Source organism: Heterocephalus glaber, unplaced genomic scaffold, assembly GCF_053883595.1.
Source record: "Heterocephalus glaber isolate CG9 unplaced genomic scaffold, H.glaber_assembly_v1.0 deba00001608, whole genome shotgun sequence".
Classification (NCBI taxonomy): Eukaryota; Metazoa; Chordata; class Mammalia; order Rodentia; family Bathyergidae; genus Heterocephalus; species Heterocephalus glaber.
The window spans coordinates 16,296,200-16,319,253 of NW_028258379.1; the positions used below are offsets into that span (position 1 = coordinate 16,296,200).

The 23,054-nt window shown below is 37.2% G+C and overlaps 1 protein-coding gene across 6 annotated transcripts in view; it reads left to right on the forward strand.

Annotated features, from left to right (window-relative positions):
- Window positions 1-23,054, forward strand: part of Gpatch2l (G-patch domain containing 2 like) — a 139,948-nt gene that overhangs the window by 43,909 nt on the left and 72,985 nt on the right. For 5 of the 6 annotated variants that reach the window (XR_015445056.1, XM_004837150.4, XM_004837149.4 and 2 more), the window contains exon 10: window positions 728-21,077. The exons of the other annotated variant lie outside the window; for it this stretch is intronic. Coding sequence is in view for 4 of the 5 variants with exons in the window: in XM_004837150.4 (XP_004837207.1) it covers window positions 728-888 (161 nt within the window). In the remaining variant the exon portion in view is untranslated. Of the gene's footprint in view, window positions 1-727; window positions 21,078-23,054 lie in introns of those variants that run through there. 6 annotated transcript variants of the gene reach the window in all.

Below are 23,054 nucleotides of genomic sequence, written 5' to 3' on the forward strand. Positions count from 1 at the left end.
ATGCTGCTTTGTATGACTCCACTTGGGCATGTGGAGAAATGCTACTGCCATTCAGTGGACAGGATCTAGAATACTAAGTTTTCTAAAACATGCAGCACAGCACTGCACAAGCCATGATTATTCTGTCCAAAATGTCATCAGTAACTTTGTTGGGAAATACTGTGTCTGATAGTGTTATTTTTCTACCATTTTCCTTTTTGTCCATTATTTATTGGTGACTTTATCATACCAGCGGCCTGGAATATGGCAGAAAAAGCATAGAGCTTGAAGTCCAGTATCTGAGTTTCAGTCTTGCTGCTTGACCAGCTTGGTTGCATCTGTGGACATGTTGTCTGATCTTGCTACAGTCAGTTCCCTGATCCAGAAAATGGAGACTATAATATTTACTCCTAAGTATTTGCATTAAGAAAATCAGGTCTTGAGTGTTTGATGTTTAGTAGTATAGTGCCTGGCACATAAGTACTTTTAACTACGTTGTGAGTTTGTACTATTGAATTTACGCATTTGTTCAGTTAAGCCCATTTTCTCAGATGCAGAGATACTTTATCCTATTTATTTTGGCCTTTATTTTTTCATAAAGATAAGAAAAATATTCCGTAGGTGCTTGGGTTGACAGACATGAAATGTAAGGATTAAAACGTTTTTATTTCTAAATGTCTGTCGTTCTCATTTCTTATTCTGCTTTGTCTCCCCTAAATTGTTTTTATCCTTTTATTGTTGCAACCAGTTCACATGGATGCAGTGGAGCCGACCACACCAGCAACACTAGGCCGGAAATCTCCAAATTCTGAGTGGTTGGTCCGGACCTCTGCAGCAGACAAAGCCACTGACTCAACTACAGCAACATTTTTTAAAATGCCACAAGAGAAGAGTCCTGGGTGCAGCTAGGGAGTTCAGTTCCCCCTCCCTGGCAGCTGACTGAGTGTCTTATACAGTCTTGGAGATCTCAGTGGAGATTCCCAGTTCTTTCACCTCCAGGATTCCAGGACTGACTCCTCTTCACACACAGCAGCCAGCTCTCTTCGAAAGTCGTGATGCGGGAACCTTTTTATTTCTTTTTAATTAGTAAAGTATGGAGGCAGCAATTTTCCTGTTTTAAAGGCTATCCTATGCTATGTGTGTTACATTATTGCTATCCTACCACTCACCTGCAGCTCTTTATATAGCTGTTGATGTCTGTAGGTAGGTCTTCTTAAAAAACGAGTAACTGCTTTTGCATACCTTTTGTATACAGCCTTTGGTGTCACTTGAGGAAGGCCCAAATTTGCAGCCAGTCCAAACAAATTCCTGCATGGAATTGTATCTGCAGGAGAAGAGACTTGCCTGGAGCCAGTCTCGATTCCCTCAGAGTGCCATTGAGACAGATATCCGAGTTCTCAGTTTGCCTCGAAAGAGACAATAGGAGCCAGGGCTTGGGAACTTCTTCAGTTTTTCTGTGGATGGTCTTGACGGGGTCACCAGCAGCTGCACTGTACTTTACCTCATCTTCAGCATTTGTTCTACAGAAAGTGGACACATCTGTATGCACAGATGGGTGTAATGAAGAAGATGGTTTACCTTTTAGAGCTTTCAGTGATACAAACAGCTCACTACAGCACATGTGCCATAGGTTCGCCACCACTGGTTTAGGTGTACAGCAAACTTAAATAATCAGCAGATTGTGTCTTACTACTCCGTGTCACAGTGTAAGCCTTTATGTCCTAAGATGGGACTTTATTGTTAGTGTTATATATAGGTCAATAACCTGCAGCAGAACTTCATATTCTATTATAATAATGGCTTCTTGGGGCCATGCTTTGGAGAGGAAAAATGTCTTTTTGATATGCCTTTGTACTTGGCATGTTTATGACGACTCAGCTACGTGTCGAGTTATACATACAGTAGTGCCTGAAGTCAGATGCTACTCTGTCAAAATGAGGAATCAGTGACTGCCTGGAGCTGGTGGAGAAAAGCCACACTTTCTAAAAAGTATTACCAAGAGTGTCTGTCATTGAGGGGCCTGGTTGACAGAAGGGCTCTTTTTTTATATTACTTGAGTGCTTTTACTCTGAAATACTTGGAGCTGTTTGCTAAATTCTTTCTGCTCTAGTCATGTGGGAAAGGAACACTCAACTCTAAACATGGATGTTTTGTTGGATGTAGGTGTTGAGAGGGCTGGACCTTCTTGTCCCAAAGTGCGATGGTCCCTTGCTCACAGAATGTATTTCATGGTGTGTTGCTTTATCATGTTCCCTTTAAAACTTATAGTTCTTATCAGTAGAACTCTGGAATTGCTTTATCAAGGAAGTGGGCAGGTGGGAGAGTGTGAATCTGGTTGGAATGGGGGATTGGAAACTAAGTTTACATAGCACTTTATGTAAAACCAGGAACATGTCAGTTGACCATGACAAGGAAAAGGGTGGAAGGAGAGGGGATTGGATATTATGGATGGGAGGGAGGTAGTACTGATGCCAGCCCAGCACTCTGGAATCATCTCTGGTTCTCATGTTAGAAGTGAATATACTGACGAGGTATCAAGGCTGCACTTCCTTTCCCTATGGGTTGCACTCACAGAGGTACAGAAAATGTCATGTCTGTTGGACATACAGTAGCGCTACTGACTTGTTTTGATGACGAAGGTACATTTTATTATCTATCATGTGTAGTGTCACCTAGTCCTCACAGTGGTCTGTGGCACATATTTCTAACGTACTTGGTTGGATTTAAAGAACACATTTATGGACACAAGTCTTTTTTCTTTGTGCCAAGCTCTGTGGCTCATGCAGAGATTAGTCCTGAGATCATGGTCTGCTACGGCCTCAGATGCAGAGGGAAAGCCAGCATCTTTTCTTCATGACCTGTTGCCTACTATCCCCCCTCCTTTTTTTAACCCACACTTAAAATAATTTATATATGTAGCCTTATTTACATTTTAAACATTTCTATGAAGTCATGCCATTTTACAAAGGTGAAAACAGTCATGGAGTTGAGTGACTTGCCCAAAATCACATGACTAAACCTGGACTAAAATCCCAGACTGGAGACTTTTTTGCCTTGGGTTATACTCTTGTTTTTTCACTGGTAGACCTGAGCAATCTGAGACCCACATTTATGAGCTTGCCATGAATGTTTATCGTTTTTTTTGGGTGTGCTTTTCTATATAGTTTAAATACCTTTCAACAGGGATCACCCAAGAATGCAACATCTACCTAAAATAGATGGGAAGAAAATTAGTTGCCCAAGAGAAGAGAATATTAAGCACACAAATATTTTCCAACACAGGGTTATAAATGACTCTTCTCATTTTAAGGTGCTGAATGTGCATGCTTAAGGAATTAGTAATCAATTTATTCTGCTTGGTTTTTTTATATTAACCAGTTCCAAAGGCTAACCGTAGAATCCAGTGTATTTGAAATTTGAAATTTGAAATTTCCTCTTTATATGACATAGTATATAATGTTATAAAGTAAGAAAAGTCTGTTACATTTCAAGATACAGTTTCAAAATTAGATTTTGTAATAAGTGTTTAAAAAAAGGAAGCATGACATATTTGATAATTGTGGAACTCATATGTTTGATCTGCTGAAACATCTAACTGAAGGTATGTTCCACAGTTTTTATTTCTGAGTTCTGATTTATCCTAGCTTACTGCACAAATTGTCTGAATCCTATTAGTTTTCCAGTGGGAAAAAGTCAAGACATTATCTGCTTGCATGAGAACCATTCATACAAAGTTAGTTTTACTTATGAATATAAGAGAATTTGAGATTATTCATATAAAGTTAGTTTTACTTATAAATAAAAGAGAATTTGGGATTAGTTTTCAGATGGAGTATTTTAAAAGAACAACTTCATTTGTATCAAAACTTGTCCCTTTTTGGTAAGAATTGAGGAGAAGAAATTAGCAGCTGTTTGTAAGGTTCCAGATTTGGAGGGGGGAGAATATGATTTGTACTGAGTGGAAGTGGTTGGGAAATAGGCCACATTTAGTCTTGAATTCTTTAGAAATCACTTGCAAGTAAACATTTCAGCTAACATTGTGTTACTGGCCTATGAAATAGGCTCTAAACAAGGCAGTGTTGGAAGCTGAAGTGGAGCTTCTTAAACTGTTACTCAATGGATGGCATCCTTAGTTTAAAAAAAGCTCAACACCTAGGGCAAATAATTAAAATAGGAATCCCAGGTAAATTAATCTAACTTGTCTTCATTTTGGAATTAGAGACCATACATATTCCTTCTACAGCCTGGGAAGTTCTGATGGTGCCAAGTTATCATGAAAGCCACTTGGAGTTGAAGAGTTCCAACAGTGTTGAGGTAAAGGAGCTTGGCTGGCCCAGGCTCTTCTAGTGTGATGGGTTCTGCATTCAGTCTCCAGGGGAAGGTTCCTGGTGGTGTGTGGTTCATTTCAGGTTTTTGCTTCATTTTCACTTCATTGCTGTGGTTCTGAGCCACACACTCCCACTCTACCCTTGGAAGGCTATGCAAAAGTCTCAGCTTTTAAAAGCTCTAGTTAGTGTCCTGCAAGTCTTCTAAATCTTAGTTGAATTGAGCACAGACTGAACTACTCCAGCAGCCACGGATGCAGTGGAGGTGAAGCATAGTTTAGAGCATGTGCCATGTTTGTGGATGGTGGGAGGGATGGTAGTAGCACTTTGTTCATGTCCTCTGCATCCTTTGTTGATGCTTGAGATACCAGTTGTGCTTGTCAGTATTGCCTGCTCTCTTGCTCCTGTTGAGACAGCAGAGTTACTGCTGCCGGTAACAATCAGGACTTGTTCCAATCCATCAGCAGCAGAAAGAAGAGGTGAAGAAAATGGTAAGTCTCACCATCAGGCACTAAACACATGTGCCCAAAGATGCTGTCATCTCAGATCACAAGAAGACGAATGTCCAAAGCCTGGAAACAGCAACACTGAAAAGAAATAAGATCAGCAGTATTTCTGAAGAGTGCGCATTATAAACCCAACAAAATTATTTATGACCAGAAGAACAAATATTCCTGCAAATAGACAAAATCACTTAGCAAAATTGCCAGATGTGGAGAGTAAATTTTTTCAAACACAGTATTGAAGAATGGGGCAGATCCTGAAGATATTTACCAAGGCAGGCAAAGAGGAGACGCACAGAACGGGGCTTCTCAAAGTGTGGTCCCTGGACCAGCAGCCTTCTCCCCCACCAGCCCTCCTGAGTCGGAAGCAGGGTGAGCTCCAGCAGGCTTTTATTTAACATATCCTACAGGAGACTCGCACACTCAAGTTTGGGAACCATGGGTTTGCCACAGTTAAAAAGAAATGTTTTTAATGTGCTGGTATCTTAGCTAAGCTCTGAACTGCTGTTCTGTTTCTCTGTAAGTAAAGAAATGTTTTGTGTATGATTCTTTGCAGAAATTGTTAATGTCTTTATCTTCCACATTTCCCCGCAACAAGTTCCTGAAAAATTGGAAATATTGAGAAAGGACAATGTGGAGAAAAACAAGTCCCTATTTAAGTGGATGGAAATAACTAAAAATGGATAAAAATATAGCAAAGAATTTTTAGTCTTTGAGTGCTAGTCCTTGTTCATAATTGACAGTAAAAATATTTGTTTAAGATACCACCCCCCACCCTGAGTAACAGTATTTTCTAGTGTATCTTAGTTTCAAGGCAAAGCATCATAATGACTTCTTTAAAGTATGGTTCATAAAATGAAAAAATAATTGGAAGAAAAAACTATTTTGGGTAAACAGCAGGTATGTAATAAATACCTGTTGAGTTTTTTATAATCTACTAGGACTTAATCTCAGTACTTCAGAGCCTGGAAAAATCAATTTTCTGCAATCCCACTTATACTTCATTGTCTTTGTTTTATGTTTCAGCTAGTTGAGTGCAGGGGTTAGAAACCATTAAGCAATATGCTAACTTTGTTGTCTGGCTCAGGAATTAAGTATTTCAGAATCATACCCTAATTTTTTTTTTTTTTTTTTTTTTGAGACAAGATCTCACTGTGTAGTTCAGGCTGGTCTTGAACTCATGGCAGTCCTCCTGCCTCAGCCTCCCAAGTGCTGGGATTACAGGCATGTCCCATTAATTTTAAAACCATTAATTTGAAAATAAATTGGGACTTTTTTTTCCTGGTAGTAATTAGACTGAGCTGTGGCTCGTTGCCAAAGCCCACAAACCTGGATTCTCAAACACAATTTTTCTCTCTCATTTTGAAGACCAGTTAAAAATTGCTGTGGCCAAAAAAGTCAGTGTTATTAGTTATCCTCAAGCCTTTTACTGTTTCTTTAAAAGTTACTTCTGACTCTTGCAAACTTCTCCCTGAAATGGAATAGCTCTGGTAGTTCTGCCCATTTCACTATGGATAGATTCTGCATCTTGTTCCTCCCTGTAAACCAAGAAAAATTTTTTTTACCACAGAGCAGACTGTTGCCACCCCAAATCACAGCAACAGTTTAATTTCTCAATATGAATCTCAGTCAAGTCCCCTCCTGTTATCGGGGCAGCTTTTACAAACCTGCCATTTGAAACCCATGCTGCCTCCACCTCTCAACCTCAGCTGCTAATCCCACCCTCTCCCACCAGGTAGCAGCCCTTCACTTACCCCTCACATCTTCCCTCTGCCTTCTTTACAAGCGCCTGCCCTGCCCAGGAAGTCACTTCTGTGCACTTGGCACTGTCCCTTGATCAATGCCTTGCTCAGTCTACAGACTCTTACACCCCCTCACATGCAGTTTTGCAGTTGTACTTTAATGTGTTCAAAGAACTTCAACCCTTTGAACCCCTGCCTACCACAAAAGTATCTGCCCTCCCTTGCACTCGAGTCTAATAATTCTTTAGTCCACTGAAACAGCAGTTTTAACCCTGGCTGTGCTTTAGGATCACCTGGGGTGCTTTAAGAAAAATAATTCCCCAACTGAATGACAGGTTACATCAGAGCAAAGGGGAGGGATATCCTTCAGTCTTGAAAAGGGCAGCAGGAGCTGAGAGGCAGTAGGCCAAAACCTGGCCACTACCCTTACTGTCATTAAAATTATTCTTGCTTGGTTCTATAAGTGACTTTTAGCTGCCAAAATTTAGTCCTTAGTTTAATCTTTATGGTGTTGGTATTTATAACTACTTCCTTTGTCAAGAGCAGGTTAGAAATGGGAGAATTTCAGAAGAGGAAGTGGTTTGCTCTTTCTCTATTTCAAGAGGTGGGCAAATGGGTTACTAGTCTAGCACAGGCTAGAAGTCTGACTTTGCCTTCCCCTGCATTACTTCAGTTAACTCGTACATGCTAATGAATTCCCTTGCCATGCCACCTTAATGCTATAACTTAAAGCAGAGATACACAGTGAAGTAGTTAGATTTATTAATTATTGTAAACTTGGTGGAAAGCATACTCAGACTCTCTGCAGCTTCCCTTGCCTTCATTGTTCCTCCTCCAAATCCTTTTACTAAAGTAGGAGAAATTACTAATCAGATTAGAATCCAGGATAGATCATCCCCCTTACTAGTGGGTGGAGTGGCTATTCATGGGAAGTCAGGGTTAGACCATGTCCCTCTTCTGCTTTTTCCTTTCCAGGGTCATGGGTTGGCAAGGTGTCCTGAGCCCACTTCTACATAAAAAGAGGCTCCCCTTCAAGTGCTGATAAGTTTATATTGCTGATAAGAGTTTGGATTTAGTGATGACACAGGCCCAGTTCCTTACCACTTTTCAGTTTCAAGTACCATGTTGGGTCCTACTATCAGAAAACTGAGGAGGGTGTTACAGCCCTACAACTAATAAAGTGGAACTTGATTTCCATTTCACTGCCATCACTGTGCTGCCTTGGATGTGCATATGTAGGACCTCCACTCAGGAGCAACCCTATATATTCCCAACTTTTTTAAATGACTAGTTTCTAATTCAAAATCTAGGGTAGGTGGATCCGATGAGTAGTCATGTCTTAACTGCAGGAAGAGAGGATGAGGTTTTCTGGAATGTTTGACTTCTATTGAGGATGGAAGAATTCCTCAAACACAAGAAGGTCCTTCAGGGGCTGGATGGCCAATAAAGATTGATCTGATGGAGGCTTTGCCTCTAGCGACTGATTCAATGAGCAATCTCTGAGCACCAACACCAGCAGTGCATCTTCTTCAGAAACTTCTTAGGAAAGAGGGTAGCTGGCTACTTAGACCAGGATAGCCCAGGGTTCCTTAGACTCCTTTGAAGCTATTAGACCTAGGGATATTATCATCCCCAACAATAACGGTGAATATTTACCAAATTATTGTATACCACCTGTAAACAGCATCTCACTTATTCCTCCACAACTCTGAGGTAGGTACTTGTATCTTTATTGTAAAGCAATGAAATCTACTTGTAGTTATTTAACTTACTCAAAGTCATAGCTAATAAGCGTCTTCCAAGGTTCAAACTTAAGTCTGTGTGATGGTAGTGTAACTGATCATAACCAGTACCTCTGCTGCCTCTTTTCACAATATAAATAAACTGTTGAAGGCCGTGTACCTGAGAAATAACTAAGTCTCTGGGCCCAGGGCCAGGTGTCTGGTGAGATCCTTTAACTTGCTCCTGGCAGGCTGTTTTCTCTGTCCAGCAACCGAATAGGCTCATCCCCTCTCTCTGCCTACAGCAATGAAAGGAAATAGCCAGTTTGTGTGACATCTTCTTCTAGTAATGCATTTTTGCTTTTGAAAGTGACCAGAACAAAAGAAAAGTCAATAAAATCTTTCAAACCAAAGTATTGTCCTTTGGGTACCAAGACAAAACCAATTCCTCAGCCAGGAGGGCATATGTTTTGAGTTGTTGATAGTGGTGCTGTTTTGAATATATTGCAAAACAACCCCTTGTCTGCTAGCAAAATAGCTGCCTTAAGTCTTGGCTTTTAGAAATGCTCCTATTCCGTAGATGTGCGTGGTTCTCATTTTATGCCTGGCACTGCTAGGATAAGAGAAAGATTATTGCTGTCTTTTTTTTTTTTTTTTTTTTTTTTTGAGACAAGGTCTATGCAGTTTAGTCTGGCCTCGAACTCACAGAAATCCTCTTGGATCAGCCTCCTGAGTGCTGGAATTACAGACATGTACCACCTCGCCCTGCTTCCTGCTGTTTTGAAGTACATAATCTGAGTAGGGGACGAGAAAAGCATTACAATGTGAAGTGGTAAGTTCAGGCTAAAAATATCAGGGCATTTGAGTAGTGAGGAGAGGGCACTTTAACTCAAGTTGGCAAAAAAATGGAGTGTAAAAACCATGAGTTCTGAAGGATGAGCAGAGGTTAAGTGAGGAGCAGTTGAAATCCTTCAAGGGTAAAAAACATGGTTTATTCTGAGCACAGTGAGTATTTTGGTACAGTCTACAAAAGCATATAGAAGAGCAGGGAGAGGCAGGTATGTGATGGAAAATGAAGGGCCTGTGTACACTCGCTGTGGAGAGCTGTGTAAATCCTCTGCTGAGGTCAGTGGTTGTGGGAACGCCGCTTCAGCTGGCCCATTGTACAATAAGCAGGAACTGACGTGGGAACACGTGTATATCCCCCTGATCACCTTCTCTGGGAAATGTAACCAGGGAGCTACTGACATGCTTAAGAGTAGATTAAATGGAATTGGAAATAACAGTTTACCCATGGCTGAATATGTATTCTCTTCTGTGTTCTGGCACACCAGTCTGAGGTTATTTCCCTTGACCCACAGAGTTTAATGCATGTGTGACAATCCCGGTTCCTAGGGCTATTCTTCAGCAGCAGAGCTGTTATTACCAACTACTGGCGAAGCATTGTGCTTTGTTTTCAGTAGTGACAATAAGTTTGCATTGTCCCATTTTAGACTGGGCACTCTTGCAATCTTCGATATTTAAAGATTGCAGCGAAGTGCTCAGAAAGTAAAACTAATCCAGCTGATTTGTAATAAGCTTTGATCTCATGGTTCTGGTCTCATTAACACCATGCTATAAAGTTTGCTAAACCTATTGAAGTTGTGTAGAAGTGAAATAGGTGTTTTGGGCCAACGTTTTTTCCAGAATATCTTTTGATTGCCCATCACTTTAAATTAGGAAATTTTGGGGGCCAGGGATTTAGCTCTGGTTTCACTGCCTGCTGTGCAAGCACAGGGACCCGAGTTTGATCCCTGGTACCAAAAAACCAAACAAACAAATAAATTAGGAACTTTTGCACATAAAATAGGAAAATGACTTTTATATTCTATTAAAATATAGTAGGGAGAACAAATAAATATGCTGATTTCATTATTGCTTATAGTAGGTAATTAAGATATAGTGGCTAAAGAAAAAGTATTTAGAGAATTCTGTGAAAATATAGCAATAATTCCTTGAAAAATTCACACTTAATTTTTAGGGAAAAAATGACATGTACATAACCAAACTACAAAAATGACAAATTTTTAAAGTTTTATAATAAGACCAAACATATCTGTCATATGAATAAAAGATAAAGTGTTGAGCAGACACTAACTGCAGGTTATAGTTCAGAATGGTTCAGAAATGTTGGTTAAGGTAAAACAAGCAAAAACAAATGAGAAAAAATATTGTAACTCAGTATCAGCCAAGGTTGAACTAAAAGCAAAACAAAATGAGATATTATGTAATCCTAAAGGATGCCTCTCCTAATGAAGGTAAAACAGTTATATGTATCTGTACAAAGGGTGACACAACCATTTATATATTATGAAGATGCAAGAAGACACAAAACACACTATTAGTGGAAGATTTTAAGGCAACTATCAGTTAATCACAGAGCAAGTAGATAAAAAAACATGGGAAGATTTAAATAAAGTAGATCTAGTTGGTATGTATTAGATTTTATCCTAAACATGGTTACTATACTTTATTTTCAAATGTCCATGAAACATTCCCTCAACTGACTATATTGGAGCATATAGAAAGCATCCAAAAATTCTAGAAAGGAGAAATAGTGCAGATGAGATTTGCTGATAAAAATGCAACCAAATAAGACCAGAAGACAATGCCTTTCTGAATGTAAAATGTTTTCTAGCCCTTCAACTATTCTCAGGTTGAATAGGAAATATAAAATATACATTGTAGGCCCAGGGGTTTAGCTCAGTGGTTACGCCGCCTGTTTCAAAAGCACAAGGACCCGAGTTCAATCACCAGTACCAAAATAAATAAATAAATAAATAAAATATACATTGTTTTATTCCTAAAAATAAACTTGTTCCTATGGGACTCAAATAAAGCAACGCTCAGAGGAAAATTCATAGCCCTAAAATTTGTATGTTGAAAAGTTAGGAAAAATAAATGTTAAATATATAACTTAGGGTGTGAGGAAAAGGACAGCAAAATGAATCTTTAAAAAGACAAAAAGAATAGAGATGAGAAATTGATTAGTTAGAAAACTGGGGAAATAGGTTTATTAAGAGCTGATTTTTGAAATGTGTGATAAAACATACATTTGATCTACCTTATTAGCAGGACAGATAAAATAAGGTAGAATTACCAGGTCCTGAAAAAGACTCATATTTTACTCAACTCTACAAATAATTTAAAACCTTGAGCTAATGGATAATATACATATATATATATATATGTGTGTGTGTGTTTTGTTTTGTTGTTTTGATTTTTTTTGGTACCGGGTATCAAACTTGGGACCTTGCACTTTTGAGGCAGGCAGTGGAAACACTGAGCTAAATCCCCAGCTCTAATGGATAATATTTTTAAAGAAAAGTCTAATTTGCCATAAATGACTTCAAAAGAGAGAAGCCTACATATAGGGGATGTATTTCCTTTTGTTCAAATTGATTTTTTATGCCTTTAAAGTATTTAAATATTTTCCTTGTGTAGGTTTTGTATTTTTCTGGTTAAGTTTGAGTATTTAATCTCTTTGTTGCTAGTAAATGAGCTTTTCTCTGTCATTGTTTCTTCTAACTAGTTATTATTCTATAGATGAAGGTATTGATTTTTGAATGCTAATTTTATACCCTGCTACTTTTGGTGGTTAGTTTTGTCATTGATCCTCTAGAGTAGACATACACACAGACACACACACACACACACACACACACACACATATTTCTTCTAAATGCACAGTGGAATAGAAAGAGAGAACCTATCAATATAAAAATTATTTCAAAGCCTGAATCTCAGGAGGCAAGTGAGACAGAAGCCATCTTTCACCCTGCAGGTGTATGCTAATCCCCATCCTGAAAACTAGGATGGGTACCACAGGTCAGTCAGGGCCTTCTCAAGACAGGGCATTTAATCTTGAGATTCCCAGAAGCAGGGAACCCCAAAGCACTGCTCGCAGTGTGAGGGTAAATACTAAACCACTAAGCAGCAATAACAGCAAAGAAACTTACCTTTTGTGGTCTTGGCCCTGGTGCAAGAAAAGTGTTTGTTTTGTTTTCTTTCACCTAGAAATGTTTTAACAAGTTGTCCTTTTAGATTTATACATTTTAAATTTATATTACTTGTGTGATCCAGAATACTACAAGTGAGAATTTAATTTGCAGTGGACCCTAGTCAGTAGTAACCCCAACTGACCAGCAGAAGCAACCACGCAGTCTCTCTCAATCTAGGTATCAAAGAACTCCTTCAGATATTAGTAGATAAAGAAATAATTATAGATATAGCAGATATTAAAAGGTTAATGAGAGTTCTGCAAACAGCTTTAAGCAATATATTTGAAAACTCAGACATAAGGGACAAATTACAAAAAAAAAATTACCAAAATTCAATCTGGAGAAATAAAAATCTTGGTCAGACCTATCACATTAAGCAATTCAGTAGTTCAAAATCCAAAACTTTTCCTTGTCGAAATATTTTTTGTGATTATCCAAAATACCATCAGTTCTTTTTCTGGAGCTAGGCATGTTGATGAAATGCCTTAAAATGCACTTGGAAGGGGAGGGCTTGTCCTATTACATGTTACAACATAAGGCCTCTAGCTCTGAAAGTGTGGTACAGGAACATGTATAGATAAACCAATGGAATGGAAGAGGCAATTTCAGAAATAGGCCCAACTGCATATTAAAATTTAGGATACAATAAAAGTGCTATCCTAAGTCAATGGGGAAAAAGTTGGACCCTAAGGAATTAACACTGTTGGGACAACTGGATCTAGTTCTATAAATATGTAAGTCAGGTAGAAAAAGAAAAATGTTTCTCACACCATATGTCAGGATAATTTTTTAAATTGATCAGAGATATAATTGTACAGAATTAACCGTACAATTACTAGGAAGAAAAGCCAGGATGAATTCCTCTCTAACAGGTCAGCAATCTATCCTGTAGGCCAAATGTGTCCCAAGACCCATTTGGGGACTACTGTGAGCTAAGAGTGGATTTTGCACCATGAAGGCTTCAGTTAAGGGGGTAGGGCAACATGAGACAGACATTATATGGTGCCAATCCTATCTGACCATTTTTTTTTTTTAAAGTTGCCCCCTGCCCTGTAACCCAGAGTTGGAAAGCTTTCCCAACTGTATTCCATAATAATGCCACCCAATTCTCCTCTAGTGTCCTATTCTCTTTGGATCAGTTAGAAAATATATTCCACCTCACTAGTAAAAGGGATTGTAAATTCATATGATGAAAGGAAGGGGATACATGGAAGGGAGATGTTTTGGGGCCAATAATGTAATCCTCCCCACCAAATACTCTTAAAGTAGTCCAGATACAGTTGGAGATAGATTTGACTTTGTTAATAATAATAATATAAAAAAACTTAACAATTCTGCATGCAAATGTACTGTAAGAAAACTAAAATACAAGTAATAGCTGAGAAACATGATTGTACTTTGCATCACAAATTAAGGGGTAATGTCCCAAATACGTAAAGAATTTCTAAAAATACAGAATATTCTGTAGAAAAATGGGGGAGAGATAGGAACAGACGGCTCGCAAAAAATGCAATCTCTCTTAAACATGAAAAAGATGCTTAGCTTTCCATATAGTTAGTTGATTTGTACAACAACCTAAGGAGTGAATATTCTTACCATCTTTATTTTAAAAGATAAGAAAACAACAATAAAGAGATATTTGTGCCTGAAGGGAAATAACTGACATGGTGATGCTAGGATTTGAACCCAGTCAGCTCAAGATAAAAGAGTAATTCACCATGATTAAGTGAATGCAAGGATCATTTAATATTAGGAATAGCTGGGTGTTTCCTTAATATGATAAAATATATTTATCTCAATTCAAAGCCAGTGTCGTGCTTAATTGAGAAAACCAGAAGCAATTTCATTAAAGCCAGGAACAAGGCAAAGATGTCTGCTAATCATCACTATTATTTAAAATTGTTCTGCAGGAATTAGACAAAACAGACAAGAGAAAGAAAAGATACAGAAATTAGAAGGGAAGGGAGGGTAAAATTAGAATTTTCAGATATGACCAGATTGTTTACCTAGAAACTAAAGAGTACTAACCAAAAACTCACAGACAAAATAAGAATTTAGTAAATTAATTTTCAGAAATCGATGGTCTTTGTGTAATTTAATTTCATGCCATAAGGGAAGAAAATATTTTTACAATAGCATCTGAAAAAAATTCTTAAGAAAAGTTATATTATTTGTAGAAAACTTTAAAATATTAATGAGGTATGCAAAACAAGATCCAAACATATGTTAACAACATACCATGTTCTTACATCATAGGAATGACCAGCATCCTAAAGATATTTCTTCCCTTTCCTCTATAAATTTGACATGATGCCCAGTAAGAACACCAACAAGATTTTTAAAAAAGATTCATAAAAGCTGATTCTTCAGTTCATATGGAAAAATAAATAACTGGATAGAAAGGGACAGTAAAAGAGGGAGACTAACTCTGCTAGACATTAACATTTATAAATCTATAGAAATTAAAAGAGTGGGAATAATTTTTGAATAGTCAGATGAATAGAACAGTTCAGAAACAGATCTAAATATGTATGGGAGTTGAGGCTATGATAAAAGTGGCTTTTCAATCAGTAGGAAAATTATTCAGTAAATAGGATGGGGACCACTGTGTAGGCTTCTGGGGAAGAAATTAAGTTAGATACATACTTCACTCTTTCTATTTTTGGTACTGGGGATTGAACTCAGGACCTTGCACTTGGGATGCAGGCGGCAGAACCACTGAGCTAAATCCCCAGCCCATAGTTCACTCTTTATACCTGGACAAAATACATAACATCCAAGGATTTAAACGTGAAAAATCAAATTCTAAAAATCCTAGGAAAATAAAAAAAGAATGTTCTTATTTGAGAGTGAAGAAGGCCTAAGTATGACACAAAACCTAGAAACCGTAAAAGAAAAAATTGCTAGATTACATTTCATAGAGATAAAAAAATTTCATCATGACTATAGGACCATAAATAAATGCAAATGAGAGTCCAGGTAAGATATTGGTAAGTACACCTTGATAAGCTGGAGTAGAAGAGCTCCTATGAGTACAAAAGAACAATTAATAATGCAATGTAAAATCGAGCTAAGGAGATTAATAGTGACATTTCTTGGAAGAAATAATAAAATTGATTCAAGCATATGGAAATGTTTAATAAGAGAAATTGCTCACCTATCAAAAATAACAAAATAGGGCCGGGGATAGACTAATATGATAAGACTAATATGACTACTATTGGATGTGGCAAATGTAGGAAGCATTCCTAAAGGTCCAAAGGAACATATGAAAAAGATAAAACAATAAATCTATTGGGAGATATAGTATGTATTTTGATGTACCTATATAGCTTCAAAATAATGGAAAGCAAAATTACTGAATGATAAAGGCCTGATAGTACAATCAATCAAGAATATGGAAGATTATGACAAAAGGAATAATCAAAACTATTTAATATATAAAACACTACAGCCAACACTGTTGGAAGGTGCATTCTTTCCAAATCCCCATGGGATACTTACCAAAATTTACTATGTGCTGGTCCTTTAAGTCTCAACAGTTTCAAAGAGTACAATCATCTAAAGCATGTTCTCTGATCAAAATGGGATTGTAATAGAAATCAATTTTTTAAAAAAAAGAAGTAGAAAATCCTCAAGTATTTGGAAATTACACTTCCAGATAACTGATGTCTAAAAAGAAATTACAGGCCGGGGATTTAGCTCAGTGGTGTCACCGCCTGCCTCACAAGCACAAGGTCCTGAGTTCGATCGCCGGTACAAAAAGAAAAAAAGAAATTACAATGTATGTTGGACAATATTTTGAATTAATGACGATTTTAAAAATTGACATAGCAAAACTTGAAAAATAAAAATGGATATAAATCAGGCCAGGGATTTAGCTCAGCGGTTCTGCTGCCTGCCTTGCAAGCAAAGGTCCCGAGTTCAATCCCAGGTACCAAAAAAAAAAAAAAAAAAAAAAAAAAAAAATATATATATATATATATATATATAAATCAGCCTCAGTATATATTCAAAAAGTAGAAAAAGAATAGCAGTAACCCCAATAGTTGGTTCTTTGAGAAGACTAATAAAATTGATAAATTTCTAACAAGATTGATCAAGAAGGAGGAGGGGGAGAGAGAGAAAAGAAAGACTGTCAGTGAAGAAAATGAGAATTCAAATTATTTGCAAAAGATGCACCTAATAAAGCTCTTTAGGGCCAGGGATTTAGCTCAGTGGTTCCGCCACCTACCTTGCAAGCACAGGGGCCCGAGTTTGATCCCTGGTACCAAACAAAAAAAAGCTCTATCATCTAAACTGTAAAAAGAATTCTTAGCTTGGCACATTGACATTCACCTGTAGTCTAAGCTACTTAAGAAGTTGAGGCAGAAAGAGTACTAGTTTGAGTTCAGCAAGAGCAACATAGCAAGACCTTGTCTCAAAACACAAAGCAAAACACACACAAATAAAAACTATTGAAATTCAATAAAAAATTTAAAAATATTTAAATGAGCAAAAGATCTGAACAGATAACCCCCCTAAAAAGACATAAGATGAAACACTAAACTTGCTGGAAGATAGGTAGCACTCTTGAAGACATTGGCATAGGAAAAGATTTTATGAACAAAATCTCAGTAACACGGGAAGTAGCACAAAGAATCAACAACTGGGATCTCATCTCATCTTATTTCTCTTGCACTGCAAGAGAAACCACCAACAGAGCTAAGAGACAACTACAATGTGGGAAAAAATTTTTAGCAGCTGTACCTCAGACAAAGAACTACTCTCTAGAATATATAAAGAACTGAAAAAAAACAGATCCCCCAAATTCAAAGACCCAATTCAAAAATGATCATCTGAAATGAACAGACATTTCTCAGACAAAGAAGTAAAAGCAGCAAATGAACATATGAAAAAATGTCCAACATCACTGGTCATTCGAGAGATGCAGGTGAAAGCAACACTGAGATTCCACCTCACCCCAGAAAGAATGGCTGCTATCAAGAAATCAACCAATAACAAATGCTGGCAGGAGTGTGAGGAGAAAGGAACCCTTCTCCATTGTTGGTGGGAGTGCAGACTGGTGCAACCACTGTGGAAATCAGTATGGAGATACCTCAGAGAACTAGGACTAGAGGTCCCATTTGACCCAGCTATTTCCCTGCTGGGTATCTTCCCAAAAGAATTTAAAAAATCATACCATAGTGACATTTGTGCGCCCATGTTTATAGTGGCACAATTTGTAATAGCTAAAGCTTGGAAACAGCCCAAGTGCCCATCAACTGGAAACTGGATAAAGAAGATGTGGGGTTTTTTAAAAAAATAAAATGGAGTACTACTCAGCCATAAAGAATGAGAAACTAGAGACATTTATAGCTAAATGGATCCATATTGAGGCTATACTCTTAAGTGAAATAAATAGGACACACATGTGTAAATACCAAATAGTTTCTCTAGTGTGAGAAACTGAAAGTATAAATAAGGATTAAAATGAATAATTGATAATTTGAAATAGAAAGAAAAGGTCCAAAGGGGTAAGGGAAGTGGGAGGGGAAGGGGAAAGGAAAAAAGGGAAAGGAAAAATTGTGAGAAAACGAAAAAATGGAAACAAAGTCTTTGTAAATAGGGAAGGGTTGAGGGGTTGAAGGGAGCACAGGGAATGGGGAAAAAATAAGATCCAAGATACATCATGTACAGGTACAAGCACCCAATGATAAATGTAATTGTATTGTATACCTAAAATGTACCAATAAAAGAATTTAAGCAAAAAAAAAAAAGACAGATAGTAGATAAGCACATTATAAGATGCTCAGTATATATCACTAGAAAACTGAAAATGAAAACAACAATGGGTACCACTGTACATGCATTACAATGTCAAATAGCAAAAACACTGACGACATCAAATGCTGGTGGGGATGTGGAGCAATGGGATACCTCTCATTGGTTGCTTGTTGGAATGAGAACTGTTAGGCACTATGGAAGACAGCCTGGCAATTTCTGAAAAAAATGAAACATACTCTTACCATATGATCTGGCAATTGCAGTCCTTGGTGTTTACCCAAATGAGCTGAAAACTTGATCCACACAAAAACCTGTACATGAGTGTTTATAGCAGATTTATTAATAATTGCCAAAAATTCAAATCATTGAAGATATCCCTAGCAGGTGAATAAACTGTGGTGCAGCCAGACAATGGAATATTACTCAATGCTAAGAAGAAATGAGTTATAAAGTCATAAAAAGAAGGAAATTGGAATGCATATTAGTGTAAGAACCTAATGAGAAGAGTCTGAATATAATTCCAAATATATGACATTCTGAAAAGGGCAAAATTGTAGAGATAATGAAAAGATCGAGGGTTACCAAGGGTTAGGAGGAAGGGAAAGATGAATAGGGGAAATACAGATAATTTTTAGGGCAGTGAAATACCTCCATATGGTTATATAATGGTGGATAAATTCCATTATACATTTGTCAAAAATCCATAGAATGTATACCCCTGAAAATGAACCCTAATGTAAACTATGAACTTTGATAATGATGTATCCGTGTAGGTTCATCAACTGTAACAAATGTACCATTCTCGTGGGTGATGTTGATAGTGGAGGAGGCTGTTCATGAGTTGGGTCACTCTGTACTTTTTGTTCAATGTAGCCTAAAATTGCTCTAGAAAACTAAAATCTGTTAATAAGAAAGGTACAAATTAATATCAAATTATGGTAGAAACATTCATGCCAATAAATTGGAAAATCTACATGAAATGGGATTTCTAGGGAGACACCATTTACCAATTCAAAAATAAATAGAAAATTTGAATGTTTTATATCTTTAAGAAATTGAAATTGAAGGTATAAACTAAAACTTTCCCACAAACAAACTTCCAGATCCTTATTTCTTCACTAGTGAATTCTTTTAAACATTTAAGGCAGTGACACTAATTTTATAAGACTCCTCCAAGTAATTGAAAGAGAAAAATAATTCCCAACTCATGTGATGGCCACCATAACTTTAATACCAAAGGATAATAAATCTACTACAAGAAAGAGAAATTATAGGCCAATATCTCTCTTGAACATTCCTATAAATATCCTTAACAAAATATTGGCAAACAGGATTCAATTATTTATATTAGGAATTCAAGGTTGGTTTAGTATTATGAAATCAGTGTTTTCAGCAAATCAATTGAGACAACTGGATATCCTTGTGTAAATAATGAAGATGGCTTTCTCTTGACACAATATACAAAATTAAAACAGTTCAAAGACCTACATGTAATAAACTTATAAAACTCTTAGATGAAAACATAGGTCTAAATCTTTATAACTTTGAATTGAACAACAATTTCTTAGATATGACACCAAAAGCACAAGCAACTATAGATAAAATTGAACTTCATTAAAATTTAAAACTTTTTTGCTTTAATAAAAGACTATCAAGAATCAAAACAAAAGCTGAAGATATAGCCTAGTGGTAGTGTGTTTGCCTAAAATGCCTGAGGCCTTGGGTTTGATCTTCAGTGCTGGGAAAAAAACAGGAAAAGAAAATGACAACTCACAGCATGGGAGAAATTTTTTAGCAAATCACATATTTGATAAGCATCTAGTATCCAGTTACATAAGGAAGACTTGAAACTCAGTGGCAAGAAGGTGAACAACCTAATTAAAAAATGGGCAAAGTCAAGTGGGATGTCTTCTTATTAAAAAGCTTCTGCACAGCAAGAGAAACCACCAACAGTGTGAAGAGACAACCCACAATGTGGGAAAAAATCTTCACCTGCTGTTCCTCAGACAAAGGTCTACTATCTAGAATCTATAAAGAACTTAAAAAAATCAGACCTCCCAAATTTAAAGACCCAATCCAAAAATGGGCATCTGAAATGAACAGACATTTCTCAAACAAAGAAGTAGAAATAGCAAATAAACATATGAAAAAATGTTCAACATCACTGGTCATTTGAGAGATGCAAATGAAAACAACGCTTGAGATTCCACCTCACTCCAGAAAGAATGGCTGCTATCATGAAATCAACCAATAACAAATGCTGGTGGGGCTGTAGGGAAAGAGAAACCCTGCTCCACTGCTGGTGGACAAGTCAACCACTGTGGAAATCAGTATGGAGATATCCCAAAGACCTAGGACTGGAAGTCCCATTTGACCCAGCTATTCCCCTGCTGGGTATCTTCCCCAAAGAATTAAAAGAATCATACCACAGTGATATATGTGCACCCATGTTCATAGCAGCACAGTTTGTAATAGCTAAAACTTGGAAGCAGCCCAATTGCCCATCAACTGGAGGAGACTGGATAAAGAAAATGTGGGGTTTTTTAAAATAAAATGAAGTACTGCTCAGCCATAAAAAATGAGAAATTAGAGACATTTATAGCTAAATGGATGCATATTTAAACAATACTCTTAAGTGAAATAAATAGGACACACATGTGTAAATACCAAATAGTTTCTCTCCTGTGAGAAACTGAAAGTGTAAATAAGTACTAAAAGGTGTAATAGATAATGTGAAATAGGAAGAAAAGGGGAAAAGGGGAAGGGGAAGTGGGAGGGGTAGGGGAAAGGAAAGAAGGGAATGGGATTAATATGAGAAAATGAAAAAATGGAAGCAAAGACTTTGTAAATGGGGAGGGATGGAGGGGTTGAAGGGAGGTCAAGGGAAGGGGTAAAAATAAGAACCAAGAGAGACTATGTAAAGGTGCAAATTTCCAATGATGAATGTCATTATATTGTATACCTAAAATGTACCAATAAAATAAAAATTTTTTAAAAATGGGCGAACGACCTGAATAAACTTTTCTTCAAAGAAGATGTACAAATGATCAACAAGCACATGATAACTTTAATGTCATTAATCATTAGAGAAATGCAAATGACAACTATAACATACCACTCTTAGGTATATATACAAGAGAATTAAAAACCTATGTCCCCACAGAACCTTGTATACAAATGTTCATAACAGCATTATTCATAATTGTGAAAAGTGAATACAACCCAAATGTCTGTCAGCTGATGAACAGATAAACAAATGTAGCATATTCACTTAAGAGATCATTATTCAGCTATAAAAAGGCATGAAGCACTGGTTCACACTACATTCTGTAGATATACAGAATATTTATACCAAGTAATGCACAAGGGCCATATAATATGTGTTTCCTCCTATATAAAATGTCTGGAATAGTCAAATCCATAGAGGCTGATAGATTAGTAGTTCCTAGGGATAAGGAGTAAGGAGGAATGGGAAGTATGAGTGCTAATGAGTATGAAATCTGTGATAAAAATGTTCCAGGATTGTATAGTAGTGATGGTTGCATAACTTTCTTGTCAATATATTAAAAACCACAAATTGTACACTGAAAAGATAAATTTTATGATATCTAAATTATATCTTTACATAAAATTAGTGTATTTCACTAAATGAAGATGATAAAGGATAGGAATCTCCTCTCAGAAGAAAATGCAAAAAAAGGATTAGTTAAACCAAATACTTAATTCATAATACTAGGTATAGATGGAAACTTCCATAAGCTAGTAAATAAAAATCTTACAGAATAAATCATAGCTAATATGAGATATCAAAAGCTTTCTCCAAGATTAGGAATGCCTCCTAATACTACTTCTATTCAGGGTTGTACTGGAGTTCCTAACCATTGGAATATCGAAAAAAAAAAAATTAGACTGTGAAGGAAGAAGTAGTACTGTTCTTATTCACAGAGAGCATGTTTATGTAAAAAACCCAAAAGAATCTACAACAATTATTAATTTATAAGAAGTAAATAAATTTAGCAAAGCCAATGGATTCAAAATCATCATACAGAGGATGAAAAATGTCAGAGTGAAAGCCAGCAACAATATACAGCTTCTTCAGGACATGGAATTAAGACACCTGGAAAAAAACTTGGTGAAGGAAAAAAAGTAGATCTCTGGGAATCGAGAGTGAGCTGGCAGGAAGATTAGAAACTACAAAGAAGCTGGAGAAACAGAGCACAAAGCAGAGAAAAGAACCATGCAGTCTAGAATACTAACCCCAGCTCACAGGGAGAGGAAACCATCTCCTTTAATGATAGAGAAGTGTTATACAATAATACAGGCCCTTGCCTTGCCTCCATTTTTTTTTCCACAGAATGTTTTGTTTTGGAAATGTAAGTTTGCGCTGATGGGCTCCTGCCCAATGTATCAAAATGGTTTGTGACTGAACTGTGGGCCTTTCAGGAATGTTCTGTTAAGCTCTGCCCCCTCATAAGAAGGTTCTGTTAAGCTCCGCCCCTCTCAGAAATGTTCTGTAACTCCATCCCTCTGCTTCAGTGAGCATGCGCGTATCCTGAAGATCCCTATATAAGGAGGCTCTTATTTCTGGTAGGGGACTCAGAGGCGACTGAGCCTGCTGGGGCTCGCCGGCATAATGAAGGTTTTTTTCCACCTCTTCAACTGACCATCAGATTCTCGAGTCTTCAAATTAGGAGAGCTGTGTTCCAGAGCCACCACACTTAGCTGTAAAGCTCAGCCGTGCCTCTGAGTGTTGGCACTTGGCTGTGACACTGAGCTGTAAAACTTGGCTATAGCACTGAGCTGCTCTGCTCTGCCAGAACACTTAACACAAGGTAAGCCTGGAGAGGAACAGCAGTTCCAGGGAGAAACAAACTGCCCCAGCAATGCTAGTCTCAAGAGAAGTCTACAGTTGTTGGAAACTGCGAAACATCACGAGATTTTACTCTGAAAGCGACTCCTTCATGGCAGGGTAAAGTTG